The following is a 22,601-nucleotide window of genomic DNA, read 5'->3' as shown; positions in this document are numbered from 1 at the left end:
AATTGAAATCAGAGCTAAGTTCGAGTTTTCTTTTTACATGAAAATTTTGTTGAGGGGGGGGGGGGGGGTGTTTAACAAGCTACGTCATTTATAGAGGGGCGTATCTGAATTTGTGACGAAATGCTACGAGGGGGGAGAGGGGTATTAAATATCGCTTAAGAAAAGCTACGTCATTAATGGACGCCCCCTTACTTCAGAAGTTCCTGCAGCTATTCCAACAGGAGTTTCCTCAGGTTTTTCTCCAGAAGTTCCTTTAGAGATTTTTTAAGAGGATTTAAGGATGGCTCCGGAAAAATTATCGAGAATTCCTCCAGAAGATCCTTTAGTAATCCCTACAGGAGGTCTTTTAGATATTCCTTCAGCGATTCCTCCAGGATTAACAGGGATTCGTGCAGTTATTTCTTGAGAGATTCCTCCTGAATTCCTTCAGGGATTCCCCCAGAAGTTCTTGCAGAGATCTCTCCAGGAGTTCCTTAAAGGATCTCTCCCGGATATCTTTCAGAGATTCTAACAGGAGTAACCAAGAATACTTTCAGCGAAATTCAGGGATTCTCACAGAAGTTTCTTCAGGGAAATAGTCCAGGAGTTTTCACTAACATTCATTTAGGTGTTATTTATAGGATTCCTCAAAAAGTTTCCTTAAGGATTCTTCCAGATGTTCTTCCAGCGATCGCTCCTGTTTTGTTTTGGAATTCTTCAGCGATTCCTCCTGGTATACCTTTGAGAATTCCTCCTAAAACTCCTTCAGGGATTCCTTCTGAAATTTTTTCGGAGACTCCTACTGGAATTCTATCGGGGAATTCTTTTGGAATTCTTTCGGGAATTTCTTTGGGGATTCCTCCTGAAATTCCATCTGGGATTCTTCCTGAATTCCTTCGGTGATTCATCCTGAAATTCCTTCGGGGATTCCCCTTGGGATTCCTTCGGGAATTATTCCTGGAATCCCTTAGGTAACTCCTCTTGAAAATCCCTCGGGGATTCCTTCTGGAATTTCTTCAAGGATTCCTCCTGGCATTATTCTCCTGCAATTCCTTCGGGGATTCCTCCTAGAGTTCTTTCGGGAATTCCTGCTGGAATAACTTCGGGGATTCCTCCTGGAATTCCTTCGGAGATTCCTCCCAAAATTCCTTCAAGGATTTCTTCTGAAACTTCATCGGGGATACCTCCTGAAAATTCTTCGGAAATCTACCTGGAATTCGATCGAAATCGAGAATTTCGTCTGGAATTCCTTCGGTGATGCCTCCTGGCATTCCTTCGTTGATTCCTCCTGGAATTTCTTCAGGATTTCCTCCTTGAATTCCTTGGGAGTTTCCTCCAGGACTTACTTCGTGGATTCCTCCTCAAATTTATTCGAGGATTCCTCCTGGAATTCCTTCGGAAATACCTCCTCAAATTCCTTCGGATATTCCTCCTGGAATTCCATCGGGTATTCTTCCTGGAATTCTTTCAGGGATTACTTCTGGATTTCCTCCTGGAATTCCGTCGGGGATTCCTGCTGGAATTACTTCGTGGATTCCTCCTGGGATTCCGTCGGGGATTCTTCCTACAATTCCTTCGGGGATTCTTCCTAGAATTCCTTCGGGGATTCCCCCTGGAATTCCTTCGGGGATTGCTCCTGGAATTCCTTCGGGGATTCCTCCTGGAATTCCTTCGGGGACTCCTCCTGGAATTCCATCGAGATTCCTCCCGGAATTCCTTCCGGGATTCCTTCTGGAATTCCTTCGGGGATTCCTCCTGGAATTCCTTCGGGGATTCCTCCTGGAATTCCTTCGGGGATTCCTCCTGGAATTCCTTCGGGGATTCCTCCTGGAATTCCTTCGGGGATTCCTCCTGGAATTCCTTCGGGGATTCCTCCTGGAATTCCTTCGGGGATTCCTCCTGGAATTCCTCCTGGAATTTCTTCGGGGACTCCTCCTGGAATTCCTTTGGGGATTCCTCCCGGAATTCCTTTGGGGATTCCTCCTAGGATTCCTTCGCGGATTCCTCCTGGAATTCCTTCGGGGATTCCTCCTGGAATTCATTCGGGAATTCCTCCTGGAATTCCTTCGGGAATTCCTCCTGCAATTCCTTCGGGAATTCCTCCAGGAATTCCTTCGGAAATTCCTCCTGGAATTCCTTCCGGAATTCCTCCTGGAATTCCTTCGGGGATTCCTCCTGGAATACCATCGAGAATTCTTCCTAAATCCCTTTGGGAATTCCTCCTGGAATTTCTTCTTTCTTTGTGGAGTCCTCCTGAAAATTCTCCGAGGATTCCTGCTGGAATTCATTCCGTATTTCCTCGTGGAAATATTTCTAGATTTCTCCTTAAATTCCTTCGGGGACTCCTCCTGGAATTCCATCGAGATTTCTTCCGGAATTCATTCGAGGATCCCTCCTGGAATTTCTTCGGAGATTCCTCATGGAATTTCCTCGGGGATTCCTTTTGAATTTTTTTCAAGAATTTCTCCTAGAATTTCTTCGGGGATTCCAACTGGGATTTCTACGGGGAATCCTTACGGGCATTCCTTCTAGAATTCTTCCGAGGATTCCTTCGGGGATTTTTCCTGGAATTTATTCGGGAATTACTCCTGGAATTCCTTCAAGGTTTCCTTCCGGAATTTCTTCGGGAATTCCTCCCGGAATTTCCTCTTGGCATTTCTTCGAGGATTCCTCTTGAAATTCTTTCGAGATTTTCTTCGGGGATTCCAACTGGAATTTCTACGAGGAATTCCTTCTAGAATTCTTCCGAGGATTCCTTCGGAGATTTTTCCTGGAATTTCTTCGGGGATTCTTCCAGGAACTCCTTCGAGGATTCCTCCTGGAATTTCTTCGGGAATTCCTCCTGGAATTTCTTCGGGGATTCCTCCTCAAATTCCGTTGGGAATTCCTCCTAGAATTCCTTTGAAGATTCCAGGAATTCAGGGATTCTTCCTAGAATTTCACTTGGCAATTTTTATGGATTTCTATCGAGGATTCCTCGTGAAATTCCTTGGGGTATTCTTCTTGGAGTTCCTTCGGAGGTTGCTCCTGAATTTTCATCGGGGTTTCATCCTGGAATGCCTTCGAAGATACCTCTTGGAATTCTTTCAAGGGTTCCTCCTGGAATTCCTTCGAAAATTGCTCCTGGAATTCCCCATGGAATTCCTTTGGGTATTCCTGCTGGAATTCTTCAGGCGATTTCTCCAGAAATTCCTTTGAGTATTCTTCCTGGTTTTATTTTCGCGGACTCCTCCTAGAATTCCTTTGGGATACTTCCTGGATTTTTTTCTGGTTTTTCTCTTGAATTTCAGTCAGGATCTTCAACAGTTTCTGCAGAAATCTCTCCATGAGAAACTATTGAACCACCAGGGACTCCATCAGAAGCTCCTTCAGGGCTTCGTACAGCATTTCCTGCAGGGATTAATTCAGAACTTCCTTCTGGGATTCCTCCACGAGTTCTTTTAAAGATTCCTCCAGGAGTTTCTCCTGAGATTCCTCCTGCAGTTCCTTCAAGGTTCGTACTGAAAATCCTTCGGGGATTCTTAAGTGTGAAAAAAGCGATGTTATGATCAAGCGTGATAGCTTCTCTAGCTTCTTAGAAAACGAAACAAAAACAAATTTTATCAAAATAGCCGTTCAATAGCAGTTTGGCATGTACTTCACCAAGGATACGGATAATGCCACAATAGGTATAATAACTGGTCGCAGTGACGGACCCGAACAGGAATAAACAATGGAATTCAAGCGTAGCAATTTATCAATGGTCACGAAAATGCTCTGACAACAGATTCTAGAGCATAGTTACAGCTTCTTTGCTTTGTCTAAGGTCAAATTTTGGTCATGCGGATTAATGCTGCCACCGCTGTCACCAAAAGTTGCCATAGGCCAAAAATAGCTTTCACGCCACCGCCGAGCAAAATATAGTCGCCGCTCAAGTCTATTCTGAAACAATCTTTCCGAATTCCAGAAGTGGCCATATCTCAAGTGACATTTTGATGATCAATTAGTTTTGTAGACGTTTTGAGAACCGTCATAAAACCAAACACCTTTTATTTTAGTTTTAGGATAGTATTGAAAACCTCCTTAAGTCTTTTATAGTCCCAGGTTCTGCTGCGCGTGTATAAAGCACCACAATTCCTAAAATCAAAACAGTTGAAAATTTCATTTTCAGCTATAACATAAAATCTGATGTACAAAAATTGTAGCATGATTCCGAAATCAGTACATTATTATGCTTTATGGAATTTGATCGTAGATAGATAGACTTCCGTTTTATTTTGTAAACTAGTTCAATGATTACTATTTGTTACAAGTTAAAAACTTTTTCTAAAGTTTTTAAACATTTTTTTCTAAACTCCGTCTAAAATGGATTTATAGGGTATTGTACCATTTGGGCAGGTGCACCTATTTTGGGCACTTGCCGCTATAACTAAGTCCATTTCAAACCGATTGATTTGAAATTTTGTATAGAGTTAGGCACGTACAGTATCTAACTCTGTACAAAATTTCAAATCAATCGGTTTGAAATGGACTTAGTTTTAGCGGCAAGTGCCCAAAATAGGTACACCTGCCCAAATGGTACAATACCCTACATGTTTTGGAAGGTGATTTTTTTAATTCGCAAATTTGTGAAGTTTGGTGTTTGATTTTTCTAATTTTTATTTTTGAACATCGCTATACTTGTACATATTTCCGAAAAGCCTATTAAGCATACCGATTTTTTAAGATGAAAATCTTTTGAGATTTTATGATTATTGTTTTATTTTATTTTATTATATTTTATTTTTATTTTTTCTTGGGAAATTTTATTTTCCGTGTAACTTTGAGAAGAATCATTGTAGTTGTAATCAACTCCCTTAAACCCTTTAACTATGAAAGAATGATTGACAAAAATTTAAAATATGTCAACTGTTGCGATTCAATACAAAAGAAACAATGAAATCTGAAAAGTGACCGAACATTATTTTTTGAATGGTTTAAAAAAAATGTAAATACGCTCTAAAAGACTCCAAAAAATATTTTAAGATAGTTTTGTATATATCAGCCAAAAAATATAAAAGTTTTGATTACCCAGGAAAGATAAAATACAAAAATGCTCAAACTATACCCAGTCTAAAGGCGGAGTTGGGTATTAGAGGGTTAATGAATGATATTAAAAGTACTTTCTATGAATAAACTAAAATTCTGACAACTAATGCAGACTAACAACTGCTCTTTCTAGACTTGACATGTCTTAAAACGAAACTGCAATTCATACCAATATTTCTCCAACAATAATAAATCTGATCACTAATCCATCCACTCATCTTGTTTTACTTTCATGAACGGCAACTTCGCGAAAACCAATCAACAATCACCGCATCGGCACCGGCAGTCCTTCAAGCATGGTTTGAGTAGCTCTACGTTGAGTCTGTTGAACGCCGTACGCCGACGACAGGGCGCGATACTGAGTGGATCGTACAGCGAAGGCAGCTCGCCATGCACTCCACCGTCGACGCCACGTGAGCGGAAAACCGGGTGTGTAGTCACTAGTCATTAGCTGAACTAATCTGGACACAAAAAAACGAACTAAAAACCGCCATTCTCATACAAAATTACATCTATAGCAGTCAATCAATCGAAACACTCGCTGTAATCTGAAACCATTTGCATTCACACAATATGACACAATTCGTGTTTGGTTGGTTCGATTCCTGCTCATATTTTTAAATCTTTATTGTTGTTCTCTATACTTTGGAGGAAATTCAAAGGAAGCATATTTTATTTTATAGCTGTTTCGCATCAGTTTGCTTCATCTCATAATGAATGTTACTTACTTTCTTAGCTTTCATCGCTCTCAACTGTACTGACTCACAGACTTTCTGTTTCCTTCTTTCCTGTTGTCCTTTCTGTTCATATTAAACCAACAACGTCTTTATCTTCCGATGTTATGCCAATTTATGCACTGCTACAAAAACCAGTGACACTGATGATGATGGCGATGCTGGCGATAACGATGATGTTTATTGGAAGACCAAATCGCACACCCCCAGCAAACAGAAAACAATGTAGCAATCGTGTACCAACTTTCTCCTCGGGCAGAAAGTTAAATTCCACAAAGGAAAATCCCAGCTGAAACGATTACGTAGCACAAAATCAATAAGGCACCACGGGCCTCCACCTTCGACGCGACCGCTTTCCCATTATTATTGGTGTTGGCGTTCGAAACAATACACTGAGTAGAAGAGTAGTAGTACACTGAGGTACACTGAAATACAAGTCATCAATATCCAGTTTATAGACTCCTTTAACCTACTGTCTTGCATTCTTTTTCGGCGTGTCCTCTGAACACCTCTCGCTGGGTGAATTGGAACCCATTCCACGTCGGACCTCGGGAAGCAAATCTAGGTAATGATCCAAACTTTGAAAACATGTTCTGCACAGTGGGGCAAACATAACAAACGGGACAAAGAAACAAAAATTCAAGAAATTTGGAGATGCTTGTTTTAGGGCGCAACGAATGTTTTGGAGAGAATATTTGAAGACTATTCTGTACCTTTTTAAAACTTTTGCTTTAATTTTTTTCACTCAAAATCTTGACCGACCTTACCATAAACTTCCTGGAAAAAATCATTGTTTTTTTTCTGTATCCAAAAAATAAGATTAGTTTTTGGAGATTGTTTCTCTATAATTTCAAGGTTTTTTTTATGAAATTCGTGGAAAAAGTATAGAGCAAATCATAAGAAAATAAAAAATAAAATGAAAATCTTTCCACATATTGTGAAATATATTTGACAAGTTTCTTGCTGAGTAATTTCTTGCAAAATAACTTAATTTTGTTCTTGTTTTTCTTTGGAAAGTATCTCTATTTTTCAGAGAAAACCTTGATAAGTGGAGTGGGACGTGGATCTCAAACATAGTTTGCTATTTCTTGTTTTTCTTAAGGATTTTTTAAGGATTTCACATGAAATTTCTTAATAAGTTACCTTTTTTCCAAGCTGCCAAAGGAAAGGTTTTTTTTCAATGAAATGATTGTTCTTCTTAGGATTTCACATTTTCTGGTGAACTTTTAGAGCAATCTAGCAATTAAATTCTAATAAATACTAGGGGTAATTTTTTTCAGAATTTATGAAAAAAAATCTTTTTTTTTCTTAAAAAAATATAAAAAATAGTCGCATGAAATCATGCCAACAAGATGAATGGAAAGTCTGATATAAATTATCCAAAAAAGTTCAACAATATTTTTGTGCCACTAAAGGAAACTTTTTAAAATTTTCTGAAAAATATTTCCAGAAAATTTTGCATAATAGCTGTTTGAAATTTTGCCAGACATTTTACTACAATAGAAATTCTGTCAGAAATCTTCCACTATAGAACAGAAAAACTTTAAACAGTTGCGCCCTCAAGATGAAAATCTTTTTTTTTTCTATTGCATATTCTGAAAGAATACTATCTTGACAATACACATACCAAATTTCATAAATATTGGAGCACTAGAATGAAAGTAACAGCTCAGTGCAACCTCCATAAGGATAAGGCATGGTGTAGAATTAAAATAAAAATAAAAATTGAAAAAAAAGTATTACTACAGTTTCATTATTCTCCGCCAAACTTTTGAAAAAGGTGTAGGAAAAAAGTTAATTTTCTTCTTCAAAAATTTGTAATTTGAAATCATTGTGTTGGATTGAAATCATGTCTTCGAAGATATGTTAGAATATTTGAAAGATTTCATAAAAACAGAATTGTTATAATTTTTTGAAGAAGAAAATTAAGTTTTTTCATGCACCCTTTTCAAAAGTTAGCTGAGTCATATGCTGATGCAAAAGTAAATAACTCACGAAATCCAGTGCACGAAAAATATCAAGTCAAAAATGGCATTGTTTCGTGGTTTTGGCCGGAGATCATCCCACTGTGCAGAACCTGCTCAAACTTTCGTGCAAAACAAATCAACAAACTTTTCCTCGCTACTCGTTCCAGATTGTGCCCTTCCCAGATTGATAGGAAATCATTAAGAATGTAGGAACAAAGCACTAGATAAGAACCTAAACCCTCCCTTGCTTACGAAGGTATATCACTGTAACTTTCCTACCAGAATTCCCTATTATTATTAGCCATCGTATTTTACCGAGTTCGAGGTAATCAGAACCCAATAACTACACCAAGACATCCAATACGATATGGTTCTAGTTTCAGGAAAAGTAAGTAACTTTATTCTTCGCAACTCTGTCGTTTTCCGAGAATGTTCTGATTTATTTGATTTCTCTTCGGTTGCTGCCGTCGCCATTCGCCTTGTTATTGCTTCGAAGCCTGTCGCATAGAATTACACATAGTAGGAACACCTTTTCCGTTTTTTTTCGCCGCGAAGACACACATCACACACACAGTGATCACAGTAGCATGAAGTCCGAGTAATTTAGTTATTGAGCACTTCATCGCGCTCGGGTGGAGATATGGCTGATCCTTTGAGCGATAATGATGGATCGGCAGCTACTCATCAGTATTCACGAAAAGGCATAACATCCGATCGATAAAGACTGCCCTTCTGAATAATTATCTCATGTTCTTCTTTCGTGAATGTGTACAAGTATCGAAACTCGTACCTTCTACTAAAATCGAGTAGACTAAAACAGAACGCCTTCAAATGTCTTAGAATAGAGAGAACTCCTTTAGGAAGATGATAGTGATCTCTTTCTTGTTTCCTATAGATTAACTATGTTCAATGCATGAGGAGAAAGAAACACTCATGTGAATGTAAATGTTTTATTATTACTATTGCATACATGTCTCATTTCCCTAATTTCCTTTTTGGTTGCACAGAGGTGTATTTAAAACTCTTTGGATTAAAATTAAAAGAACGTCATCCATACGCCATTAGACATTGAATAAAAAATCCCTACCATCCATCAATTCACTCACTAACTCATTATCACTTCCTCTTTCTTATAACTTAAAAATTTATTTGCAATTTTCATTAACAATCTCAATTTTATTTTCTTAGCAATCACCATCAATCATATTATGATGAGTTTGATTTCCGACTTGCCTAACCATCAGATGCCGCTGTAACCAAAAGAAGTAATGCTTACAAAATTAAATGTTGTGTTTGGGCAATTTTCAATTTGGGAAGTGAAAATTGATATTAAAATAATCAGCTTTATGGTTTTACACAAAAAAAATCACAAAAAAAAATCAATCTTGATTTTTATAGGTAAGGGAATGCATCAATTTCTATTAGTAATACTAATCCGTATGCTAGTGAGTGATGTTTATGTAGGTGCTATTCAGGAAAAAAAAAACTTTTTTAATGACATCGAAATCGGAGGTTTTCCTGCTTTACATTCGAGGTATGCTGTTACCATACTAGGCTCCCTGCTGATTACCATTTTCGGTATTCTTTCTTCTGACATTTTCACTACGCGTCCAGCCCTCAGAAGTCTACTTTACGATAAACGTCATTGTCACATGTCATAATTCTGTTCGAAGATAAAAAAAAATCTGCTACAGCTTCAAACACATCCCCATCAATCACCAGCTCAGTACTAATACCACTAAGCCTACAATCATATACTTCGTCTTGGTAGAGTTAATCGTCTTGTCTATTGTCGCTGTCTTGCTCTTAAGGACAAGGTATTTGGAGTACATTGCTCAAAATTTCTAGAGCACCGTTTTTTAGAACCGTTGAACGGATTTGGACTAAAATGCATCACGCTATTGACAACCACTGAACAATTAGCGTGATGCATTTTCATCCAAATCCGTTCAACGGTTCTAAAAAACGGTGCTCTGGAAATTTTCAGCTATGTACTCCAAATACCTTGTCCTTAAGAGAAGCCGATAAGATCAATATCGTCACCGCCAGACCTCCTAATCGCCACAAGGCCACAAACGAGGTAGATACTTCATCTGCGATCCGAATACTTGATTTTGATCCATCCAGCGTTGCGCGTATCAGCCTAATTAGTTTCACCGGAAAACCAAGTTCTGCCATTCTGACCTCATTTCTTTTTACTGACCCGCTGCTTTAAAATCAATGATGGTGAGTCTGCAAGTTATATTCCCGAAATTGATCTTGCATCATCCACAGGATAAACATTTGATCCGTCTTCGATCGGCCCTCACGAAAACCAGCCTGGTATTCGCCGACGAAGGACTATTCAAGAAGTCTCAGTCTGTTGAACAGAACACGCGACAGTATCTCATATGCCGAGTTCAAAAGGGCAATCCCTCTGTAATTGGCACACCCTAGTCTGCGCCCTTTCTCGTAGATTGGGCAGCTGGTGGGCAATTCTTCATACAGTATTGTACTGATTTCATCACGCCCCTTTTCAAAAATGCTTTGAAGTATTCTTCAAAATCTATACGCATTTTCAATACTTTTAATGTTGCAACACACGCCTTCAACATTCATCTTGAAGAAGAGGGAAAACTCTTGTTCTTAAATGTAACAGCAAATTGATGAAAAACTAAAGGACTGATGCGCCGAGGACAGGATAAAATCAGAACATTACTGTACTCCCATATTTTTATAAAAATCTGGCGGATTGTTTTAAGTAGTTGCTCGATTCTGTTCATGAGAAGTTCGACCGAGATCTTGTTGTTTACAGCAGCCTTGCTGCTTTCATCTACTTAAGGGTCTTCCTAACCTCATCCAGTGTTGGTGATCAGCACCACAGTGCCTGACCGTCATTCACTACGGTTATCCTGTACCTGATTGCTTCTTTATTGTTACCATTCAGAAAATCTTCGAAGTGCTCCTACCATCTGGCTGCCATTGCTGTTTTATCAGTCAGCAAATTTCCTTCCCGAGCAGAGGAGAATATCAAAATAATAACAACTGTATCACAAAACCTGTTTTTATATCTTGGTTTGTTATTATTAACTTATTGAGGCATATCTTTTCCATAACAGGTTTCGTTGGGCAATCTTATTTTGTTATGATCCTGCTATTGGTATATTTTCATTGAATAACATTTTAATAAGATGTTTCGTTATAGAACAAGTTTTGCTATTATTGTATTATTGAGAGTGCACCATTATTTGATCATCAATAGCACCTCTGAAATAGCTCGAACTTAAGGGTTACATACCTACCTTGCGAGGATAAAAATAATATTTGTTATGAATCTGGTATTATAACGCATTTTGCATCATATTGTTATAAATAACTTTTTAATTTCAAAATTTGTTATTGAAACATTGTATAAATTCACTTTTATTAAGTTGTTATGAAAATAACAAAACCTGTTATTTAACTGGTCTTCCAGAAACATTTTTTTGTTATGATTTTGTTATTTTGCCGCTTATGACAGACAAGTTTATAACATGGTATGTTATGTTAATAACATGAAAATATCTCTTTGCGTTACTCAGTTATTTTGCCAAAATAACACATTTTATTATGCTGTTGATACCCCCTTCTGCGCGGGTTCCCCGTCATTTTGCACATAGCGGGCACTGGCTTAGTCTTATGCCGTGCATCTTTGACAGTCGCATAAAATCTCCGCATATCGTTTCTCTCCATGTTTTCCTACCATTTCTTGCTGCGTTGGATTCATTTCTTCTCTGCTAATGCCACCCTGTTCCGCTCTCGGTTGAGCCGGGTTCCGGCCACTAGCATTCGACTTCTGGTAGCATTTGTTTCGTTCGTCACTCTTTGGCATTCCTCGTCGAACCAACTATTTCGTTTGCATCATTGGGGTCTCCAGTTAGTCTTTTAAATAAGGCTTCGGATCGCCACAAAGAAGAAGAAGAAGAAGAAGTTGGCATCACTAAGCGGTGCCTATCGTCTCCTGCGCTGTTGTTGCAACTATTTCATGGATAAACTTCCTTAAAGCCGAGCCCATCATTAACATCGGCAGCCATGTTGAATATGTTGCTCGAAATTTCAAAGTGATAAATCTCAGCCACCAAAGCCAATATTTGCAAAAAATAGTATCATCCTGTATGCTCAGTGAGCGCGATGAAATTTTTTTCAGATGCGTGACTGCAGAATTACCCATTTTAGGACTCGCACCATATCACCTTAATGGAGTTGATCTGTTTGAAGATTTTTGTAATCACAGCTGCTAAAAAGGTGAATGACCGAAACGTAGGACAGTTGAAGCAAAGGCGAAATATTAGCTAACAATATTAATTTCGTTGTTATGGTTACTTATTTCAAGAAAGGTAATTGAAAAAAATATAACTTTTGAACCAGTTGAATGTATAAGTTTCTTCAAGTGTTATATTTTTATCAGGAAACTAAGAAAATTTAGCGTAACATACAAAAAATCAGAAATAAATGTTTTATAGCTTTTATAATATGTTCTTTTTTGAAAATAACAGGTCACATTTTTCCATACAACACACTTTTTTAAATTTGATTATAATTTGAATCCTTTATAGGGGAAATTACCTATTCTCGGCCGTTTTGTTCTCTTCGTCTTTGGGGGTTTTTTGAAACCTATTGAACTCAGAGTTGGTCTCAAATCCTTCCCAACTGAATTATATGGCCAAGTTTCAGGCTGACAAAAACCCCCCATGACGAAGAGAACAAACCTGCCGATAATACCCATTGTCACCCTATCTATTGATACACTCAGGAATCACTCAAAAATGCAATACAATGCATTATTTTTTGGAGGTTTTGGAGTAGCTAGTAGGGGAAATTATGTATTATCGGCAGGTTTGTTCTCTTCAACATGGGGGTTTTTTGAAAGCTGTTTAACTCAGAGTTGGCCTCAAATCCTTCCCATCCAAGCTAAGATGTATGCCCAAATTTCCGGAAATTTATCCACAAAACCCCCCATGACGAAGAGAACAAACCTGCCGATAATACCCTTAGTCACTCTATTAAAATAAATAATTCTTCATTTTCAAAAAACCATCTCTCAAAAACTAACCTACATCTTTGAATTTTTGATATGTTTCGTCAAATTTCCTGAGTTTTGTGATAAAAATATCAAACCAGGATACCCTTTTGGTCCCGCGATCATGAGATCGTGAAAAAACACAACAATTAACATAGGCGCCAACTTGTGACATAGTTGGGGGGGGGGGGGGGGCGAAGCTCTCCAAAATTGGACAATATTCAACTTTTTTCAGCTCAATGTACTAGTTTTCACGTGAATATGCCTAAATAAGATAAACTGTGTCGATATTTTTCGAATTTCATCGATTTTGAGAAGCCTTGCCCCCCAACTACGTCACAAGTCGCGTATGATTATTAGTGAGTTGTAGGGGACCCATGATTGTGCTATTTGCATGTTTTTACACAAAACTACAACGTTGTTTTCCTAAAAACTAGAATTCAATAGCTTTTAAACAAAAAAAGAAGTTTAAAACCGGTCAACTGGTTCAAAAGTTATGCTTTTTATTTTTTTTTTTTTCATCTGTATTAACGAGATTTTTAGCCCTGAGCTAGTTCATCTCGGGTTTCAATGACAAAATAAAATATATGGGTTTGATTATTGTCGACATACAACTATCCCACCAAGTATCACGATGTTCGAAGAACATTGAAGAACATGAGATTATTTAATTTTCATATAGGGTCAATCTTCGAGTAACATGAAGTAAATTTGTGCCACAAAAGATCAAAATTCTGGTCGATTTAATTTGCCTTCAGCAAGCATATCAAGATATTTATTGCTCCTTAGGTGGTGTGAAATATACTTAAAACTATATTTGAATTCAGCCAAGAATTTCTTTTACAATTCTGTCAAATTGTATTCATATTGGCGTGGGTCATAGTGATGGTTTTTTTAGATCAAGTTTATTTTTGGTTACATTTTGTGTTCTGGATGATGATTTGGCCTACATTTTGCGTATCGCGATTGAAGTTTATATGAAAGCTTATTTTTTTTTCATTTTCCTCATAGAAGATCAAAATCTTTCTAAAAGTATATTACAGATGATGTTAAAGTATAGCATAAGGTGTCCTAAAAAACTTTGTCGAAGACCGCAAAGCGACCCGAGTCTTGTAACAAAAGTTATAACTTACTGATCGTCTGCTTAACATTTAACAACAATGATAAAATCTCAGTTTTGGTAAGAATTGCTTAGGGAACGTATTCCGCAAGCATTCGCTTTGCGGTCTTTGACAAAGTTTTTCGACACGTCCTTGGTTATACTTTTACATCATTGGTAATAAGAAATGGGACATTTTTAACAAAATTCAAGTAAAATACACAAAGGTATATTTCCATGTAAAATTCCATACAAACATCAATCGTGATGCGCAAAATGTAGGCCAAATCATGCCCAAATTTTGCACAGTTGTTTGGGACCTCAAATGACGTATAAAAAACTTTTAGCTGATTATATCTGATTAATTTTAAATTTTCGCATACATTGTTGTCCCACCTCAATCCAACAAGTCACCTAAAGCATCGTTCTACAATTTTCTGAAATTACTAAAAACCTTGAATCAATTTCCTAAGCATTCGACAACACTGTGCAACACATAAAATGAATACAAAATTTTGACCTCAGTTTCTAGAAGTAGTGAAACCATCAAAACTTAGTCCCCTATATATGCATTTTGGACTCCTTGGGCCATATTTCTAAGATTTTCTCAGATTTAATGACGATATGGTAGATTTTCAACAGCTTTACAGTGTTTGCAGACTCGAAGCTACCGCTCAAAAATCGAAATGCAAGGCTCAAAAACTTCAAATGATCGGTATGATCTTTATTCTATTTTGTTCAGATTGGGACAAACTTATGTCGCATTGGGTGGATTTTTGCAATAAATTCAGGCTGCGACATTGTCATTATTGATGCGCGATGATTGAATTTTGAATCATTGGAAAAGAATCTGGTGTGAAGGTTTAAAGCGCATGCCCTTCAAGCTGAGGACCAGGGTTCGAATTCCACTCCCATCAAACTCACATAATGTGAGTACTAGCGAGTTTCTAGCCTGCGGTTAAAAATCTCGTTAATACAGATAAAAAACATTGGCGTAGCCAGCTTTTCCTTTTTTCTTCTTCACTTTCCTAAACAATCACGAGAAAGAGAAGGATGAGAGACGGGGCACTGTCTCCCTAAAAAAGCTAGCTTCGCCAATGTTAAAAAAACTAACATCTATCTGCAGGATTTTTTTTCGCCTTTATTGCACATTTCTCAACTATTGCATTTTTTACAAAAACTTGACGAGGAACTCTATCAGCAATTTTTCTTTTATGTTTTCAAAATATAACAAGAACAGTTTCAAAAACTGAAATTAGACATGCACAATTACTTCTGATAGCTAACTATTTTTGTTGTTTAAGGTTCTGTTAAAATTGGCGAATTAAAATTAATTTTTACCTAAATTTGACAGTTCAACACTTAAACTTGACAGTTCTCCTAAGGAAATAATTATCGAACTGTCAAGTTTAAGTGAAAATTAATTTTAATTCTCCAATTGAAACAGACCCTTAGTATTCGATTGTATTGGAATTTAGTAGGACAAGTGTATCAGTTATGGCTATAATGGTTCCCTATTTGGCCATAGTAGGAATTACGAAAATGTTCAAGCTTTGATCACTGATGAGAGTTTTAGTAACAATAATTTGTAAAAATATCCAAAAAAAAAGCATCCCAAGGGTCTTAAGAAATAAATCTCCATGAAACTCCACCGCCTTATTGCTTAAATAAAAAAACTCATAAATTCAGGAGTATTACAAGGAATGCATCCTTTCCTACTAGAAAATACGGCCAGCCCTCAGGACAAAATTACTACAAGAATACCCATAGAAAAAACTTAAAACTAACAAGGGAAGGTTACGATGGTGTCCCCCTGGGATTCCAACCGGACTATTTTTGTTGCATTCTACATGTGGAAATATGATTGAATCCACAGCCTTTCGGGTGATGGATCAGTGGTGTAGTCAGGAGGGGCTCTCAAAGGAGTTAATTTGGCAAAATATAACATTATAGAAAATGCTCAAACGTCATCAAAATGCAAATTTCATAATGTATTGTAGTAGAAACATGCAAAATATGCATGAATACATGATTTCGTAAAAAAAAATATTTACCATGGGCGTTGCCAGGGCGAGATGGGTGATGAGCAAGGTGATACATTTTTATTAAAATAACTGGATCTTACCCTGGCAACGCCTATGGTAAATTTAATTTGTTACGAAATCATGTATTCATGCATATTCTGCCTGTTTCTACTACAATACATTATGAAATTTGCATTTTCATGACGTTTGAGCATTTTCAATAATGTTATATTTTGCCTAGTTTGCCCCTTTAAGGGCCCCTCCTGACTACACTACTGGCCCATCACCCGAAAGGCTTTGGATTTATTCATATTTCCACATGTAGATTCTACATGTAGAATTACATACTACATTGTAGAATGCAACAAAAATAGTCCGGTTGGAATCCCCGGGGGACACCATCGTAACCTTCCCTTGTAAGTCTTTTTGAAAATGCATTTGGTTGATGAAATTGACGAACCCCCCATTAGTTAGAGCCACAAGGATTTCTGTGGAGTCTTCGATTTTTGACTGTTGAATCATTGAAACTCTTATAACTCGAAAGTTTCTCAAAACTAAATATTGTTGAAAAGAGGAAAGGCTACTAGCACGAATTAAATACGAATGATCTTCACAGGGGAATTTATACGTTTAGGGGCCGTTCATAAACCAACGTAGACTTTTTGGGGGGAGGGGGGCGTCTAGCCAAAGTCTACGCTCCATACAAATTTCAAAATTTTTGTATGGACAAAAGTCTACGAGGGGGAGGGGGGTCTGAGATGGTCAAATTTTGGTCAACGTGGTTTATGAACAGCCCCTAAGATCGTATCAATTTCCAGTTCAAATCTGTTGCCATCGAGTAATCAGACCTATTTTTTTTAAATATTTATCACATTCATCCATTTCACTCATTTTGCATCGTAAAACAAACGCTGTTGAAAAATTAAAAGCATCTCAGTGCATACCCTATGGCTCTGTGCAGTACATAAAGCTGAATTTACGACGTGCTTATCTCCGCCCCCTTTCTTTAACACTCATGCTCATGGTTTTTCAGTAGCACAAACATTAGCCCATTATAGCTTTATTACGTTTATTGCATTTTCAACTGGCAACAATAAAACCGCCTACCTGTAAACACGCTTCTTCGTTTCCTTAGCTTATGTGTCTGTTTTCTATGTTTTACGTTACCACGATGCATCGCTCTAGCACCTGCCCCAATCAATAACTCTATAAATCTAGTTAGAGATTGTTTAACGCCCTTCCCTGAGCTTCCTTCTGCACAATTTTCGGATTATTGATGTTCTATTCTGATTTTGCTTTCGATCCTCATGCACAACATCCACACTTTAGCATCCACCTCTGCAATTAATACACCAATCGATATTGATATCAAAGCTAAACTAGCATTCATAGTAGACTTGAACCATTTCCAGAATCTCTAAGTGTTGGCGAAACTCGCTAGGGTTCCGTCAGTGTGAGTGGACATATAACAATACCAGCTTATGTTGTGTTTTATCTTTTCTCTTTTCTTTTTCTGGTTCTTCGTTTGTTGCCAAATAATCAATATCAACAACATCATAACCAACCAATAGTGATGTAGAATCCTCCGATCTGTCTAGTAGTGATTCCGAAGATCTGTTAGATGAAATAGTTATAGCATCAGCCCGTATCGACGATCCCGCCCATTACGACCCACTGAGCTCGCCGATACATTACTGTGACAATAACGTTCAGTCGGACGATAACAGCAATAGTAATACAATCATTCGTATAGATTCGATCGAGTCCCAGGGCTCAACGTCGTCGTCCGCTGGCTCGATACAACTACAGCAGTTGAATCCATCGTCTGCGTACAAGAACCTCAAGTCACGCCGGATGGAGTACAGCCGCCGAGGTATGATCCTCGGCCTCAGCAATCCCTCTCAGGATTCCGCCTTTGGTTCAATGACCGACGGCGAATCTTCCCGAGCGTCCAGCTTTAAACTCAGCAGCTTTGCATCGATGAATTCCCCAATCGACGAAGGGGTTGAAGACCTGCTGGTGGAAAATGGGTCGGAAACCATTGCCACCTCCATGGCCGGACTAAAGTATATCGATTCGACGGGCTCCTCTCCTTGTCACGATGATCACGCTAGCATATCACCCCGAGATACTCAACCAGGGTCCTCATCTTCACGTGATATCTCTCCGAATCGTCCATCGCGATACCTAGAACCTCCAAAACTAGTGATAAACATTCATTCATCTACAACGACCAACGCTTCGCTGTGCTACACTTCATCACCACTACGCAAATGTGCCACAACGGAAGTATTCTCTCAGAAATACAGGGTATCTTCATTCGAAGACATGTCCTATACGTCCCGCACGGCCAACAAATCTATCAAAAATAGCACTCGTAAGATTTTCCGTTCATTCGAAGAGGAACGCCGTATCGATACCGCATTTATGCCCATTGAAACCGCTTCTGCCAACCACTCCGGGCGACAACAAGGTCAGAACCAACTACAGCATAAGAAGCCACGTCAGCAGCCAAGTTCGGCTCTCCATCATCAACTATCGTTACCCCCAACGTTGACTCCGACTTCTCCGAAGCAACTTGTTACTCCCGCTCAGTACAATCAACTAACGAAGAAGATGAACGCTTCGTTTCAAAATCTTCAAAGCTTGTCCACTCCCAGGGACAAGACCTACCAGTGGCGAAACAAGCTCATAAAGTCCAACGAATGCCTGTTCGAGACGTCCTTCAATATGTCTCCCTCGTCAACGACCCAGAGCGAGATCGACCGACTACTCAGCCACGGAAGCTCAACGCACGAACTGCCTACTACTTCCGCAGTAGCGGAGATTGAGCGGTTCATTCTGACCCCCGAACCGGTCGTTATGAACACCAGACGGACCCGTGCCGACCGGCAACAACTGTTCAGCTTGGCCAAGTTCAAACACAGCACCATCCTGGACAGTATCTCGCTGGAGGACTTCTCCGAAGAAGGCAAACGCGAAAGTGATCCAACCGTGAGCAGTACATCCAACTGTTCAACCAAGAGCTGCTCCTGGGAAGACCGCACGGAGATCGAAGCTCGGAAGCTGGAGAACTCCTCAACGGACGACACCAGCAGCGACCAGGACAGCAGCAGCGTGACAGACTCGCTGCTCCGGTCTCCCATCAGCAGGCACGATCAGCGCAGCCGCAGCGGAAGTAGCAGTGCGGCCGAAGTCCGAAAGTACCTTGACGACACTGCGGGCAGTGACGGAGGCTTCGGCAGTGGCAACGAGGAAAAGACGCCCCTCCTCGAGGGCATGGAACTGTCGCCCATCTCACCTACTGAGTCGGAACAAATGTTGTGATAATATAGTAGTTGTAGCGCTCCGTAAACTATTTTTCTACCGATTTTAATTCAGTTTGATATGAGATCGTACTAGTCTAAGACAAGGGGGAGAGGAGTAGAAAACCAATTCAAATTTTAGGAGGAAAACAGCGCGGTTTGTACTCTGGTGCGTAGAGGGGCGGTAGTGAAATCGATGAAACGGGGAACGAAGCCAATACAGGTCTTTTAGGGAATCTTTTAGTAAAATATTCTTCGTACGAAACCAATTGTAGCACACGGACAAAAAAAAACATGATTCAACGATAACAACTACTGGTAGCTCAATTTTACCGAAGGCAGTTAATTCACCATAAGTCGAAAATATTTAGGAGGAAAAGAAAGTTTTAAAGGAAACCAAACCTAGTCTCTTTGGGATACATTATCAAAACAAACAATTCTTCGATTTTCTTCGAGTGCAATTCCATAGAGAACCAAATCACTAGCAAACGAGTTAACTGATTAGCGAAGAGACTAGACTAGAATAGCTATTTGAACATTTAGTTCGTACTACGGCAGTTTGGGTAGAGAATAGAAGCGACATGAAAGCCTATCCGTTGGAGAAGAAGAAGAAACGAGGGTTATATTAACCAAGTATTACCCAAGTAACAGAAGTAGCTGATTAAGAGTTTCTCAAGCTGAAATTCGCTTCATAACCGTTTGTTAAAGTCTTGTTCAGCAAAAATGTTTGTTGGGTATATTACTTTTACCTGAGAATCATAGTAATACATAAGAATAGAACAGCGAAATGATGGGAGTGGCATTAACGTCCCAATTAAAAGATAACGTTGCCCTGTTACGGTCGCCATGTAGTGGATGCATTACTACATTCGATTGTTTAGAATCGAAACTATTAATACATGCCTCTTCCATACAACTTTTATTCAAACTAAGGATCCTAAAAAAAATGGAACAAGGGTTCAAATAAACAGTGGATGCTATGTGGTTTGGGATTATACATTTGAATATGTACGACTAACTTGATAACAATCATTATAAACTGCGCCAAAAAAAGTCCTAGAATAATGATAAAATCAGTTTCTTAGTTAATTTCTACTTGAGGATTACCAACGTTCTAACTTCGCTGTTTTGATTTGTTGTTTCCCATTTTTTGCTGACCGGTCACGGTCGCCATGTAGTGGGTTTCGTTTGGTTGAGAACATACATCCAAGTTTAGCTGTGGCTTGTGGCTTAGTGTAACCAAGCATCTAGTCGCATCGTGCTGGGAATCGTGGGTTCGATTCCCGGAGCAGCTGTCAGGAAAAGTTTTCATCTGTGGCACTGGGCGTTGCATGCTAGTCCGGTTACTAGTGTCGTGATTCCTTAAAAGGGCGAAGAGCCCTATTAGCAGAAATGTTCTACAAAAGTGTGTACAACTCTTTATGACCAAAATCAGTCATACAGGAGTTGTATCGTTCTTTTGTAGAACATATGTGCTACTGGGGAGCTCACTAGAAGCATTGAACGTGTTATTCTCTCTCTCTTCTTGGCGTAACGTGCTCATTGGGACAAAGCCTGCATCTCAGCTTAGTGTTCTATGAGCACTTCAACAGTTATTAACTGAGAGCTTCCTCTGCCAATGACCATTTTACATGCGTATATCTTGTGGCAGGCACGAAGATACTCTATGCCCAAGGAAGTCAAGGAAATTTCCTTTACGAAAAGATCCTGGACCGACAGGGAATCGAACCCGTCACCCCCAGCATGGTCATGCTGAATACCCGTGCGTTTACCGCATCGGCTATATGGATCCTGTAAACGTGTGAACGTGTTATTGTCAGTGGGGAATATGAAACTTATCTAGATATGTTTACTTCACCAACACCCAGAAACACCCAGGGAACAATTTGATGCTGAATAACCGTTTATCCAACCATTTTAAAGCAGCCTTCATTAGAACAAAAGTTGAGCACAAGATGTACAATCCTTTATTCAGTATCTCAACATGGCGATTTTATCCAACCTTAAGCTGGTTTGAAGTTCATTGCAAGGTTGATTTAAGGCTTAATATGTGCTAAGTCAGCAATCAATTAAATTTACTGAATTTGGTTAAAAATAAAAAAAAATAAACATTTTTAGGTTTTTTTAACATTTCACAGTGGTCCACGAACCATATTTACGAGGAAAGATGCATTCAACGCCTTAAAATGAGTTTTTAGGCAAATATGGTCTTCTACAAAGTTGTCCCTAATAATAAGGCCCTCTTTTCAATATACATGAAAATTAGGGTGGTCCATATTTTCAAAGAAATTGGTACCCAAACTTTTTTATTTGCAAAAATAACTGTATACATTCTTCGGGAAAGTTGTAGATCTATCAATTTTGAGCAAGTTTGCCGAAGACACTATTTATGTAGCTTTAAAATTGACCGATCTAGAGGTATTTTTCTGAATAAGCTTAGGGTGGTTCAAGAAAAACCGGTTTTCTGGCGTTAACTTTTTCAGTTTCGATTTTTCATCAAAGTCACCCAAGAGACACTTGTAGAGCATTCGAAGACGCGTCGTTTCGGGCGCTGAGATGATCGTTATCTCTTTTGGTTCAAAAGTTATAGGTATTTTTCTTAAAAAATCATAGTTTTTAAAAAAGGTGTTTTGACGGGTTGGGGCAAACATAAAAAATATCTTTTGCCCGCATTCAAAAGAAGAAATGTTGTTATAAAACATATCAAAAAATTAGAGGGGTGTTATTTTTGTAACTCAAGTGAAAAATACTTGAAAAGTGTCTATTTTTTCTAGAAAATCATCAATATCTTTTGAACGGAATGACGTAGCAACATTTTCAGCGCACGAAAATGTGCGTTTTTGGAAGCTCTAAAAGTGGTTCTTAGGCGACTTTAACGAGAAATTTAAAACAAAAAAGATAAAGGGTTTAAACTGTTTTGACCAAATTTGGAGCATTTTCCCATAGTTTTCATAGGGTGACGCTAGAACAAACCATTTTATTGCTTTATCTTTTTTGTTTCAAATTTCTCGTCAAAGCCGCCTAAGAACCACTTTTAGAGCTTCCAAAAACGCACATTTTCGTGCGCTGAAAATGTTGCTACGTCATTCCGTTCAAAAGATATTGATGATTTTCTAGAAAAAGTAGACACTTTTCAAGTATTTTTCCCTTGAGTTACAAAAATAACACCCCTCTAATTTTTTGATATGTTTTATAACAACATTTCTTCTTTTGAATGCGGGCAAAGGATATTTTTTATATTTGCCCCAACCCGTCAAAACACCTTTTAAAAAAAACTATGATTTTTTAAGAAAAATGCCTGTAACTTTTGAACCAAAAAAGATAACAATCATCTCAGCGCCCGAAACGACGCGACTTCGAATGCTCTACAAGTGTTTCTTGGGCGACT

General features: G+C 38.6%; 1 protein-coding gene across 3 annotated transcripts in view; it reads left to right on the top strand.

Annotated features, from left to right (window-relative positions):
• Window positions 1-19,490, top strand: part of LOC109423925 (uncharacterized) — a 223,564-nt gene extending 204,074 nt beyond the window's left edge. For all 3 annotated transcript variants that reach the window (XM_062849813.1, XM_062849811.1, XM_062849812.1), the window contains 2 exons: window positions 5,333-5,475; window positions 17,480-19,490. In XM_062849813.1, the coding sequence (XP_062705797.1) occupies window positions 5,333-5,475; window positions 17,480-19,235 (1,899 nt within the window). In that variant the 3' untranslated portion in view covers window positions 19,236-19,490. The remainder of the gene's footprint in view (window positions 1-5,332; window positions 5,476-17,479) is intronic.
• The last annotated feature ends 3,111 nt before the right edge of the window (window positions 19,491-22,601 follow it).

This window comes from Aedes albopictus, chromosome 2, assembly GCF_035046485.1.
Source record: "Aedes albopictus strain Foshan chromosome 2, AalbF5, whole genome shotgun sequence".
NCBI lineage: Eukaryota > Metazoa > Arthropoda > Insecta > Diptera > Culicidae > Aedes > Aedes albopictus.
The sequence above is the reverse complement of the archived record's forward strand: the minus strand, read 5'-3'. Positions and strand labels throughout refer to the sequence as shown.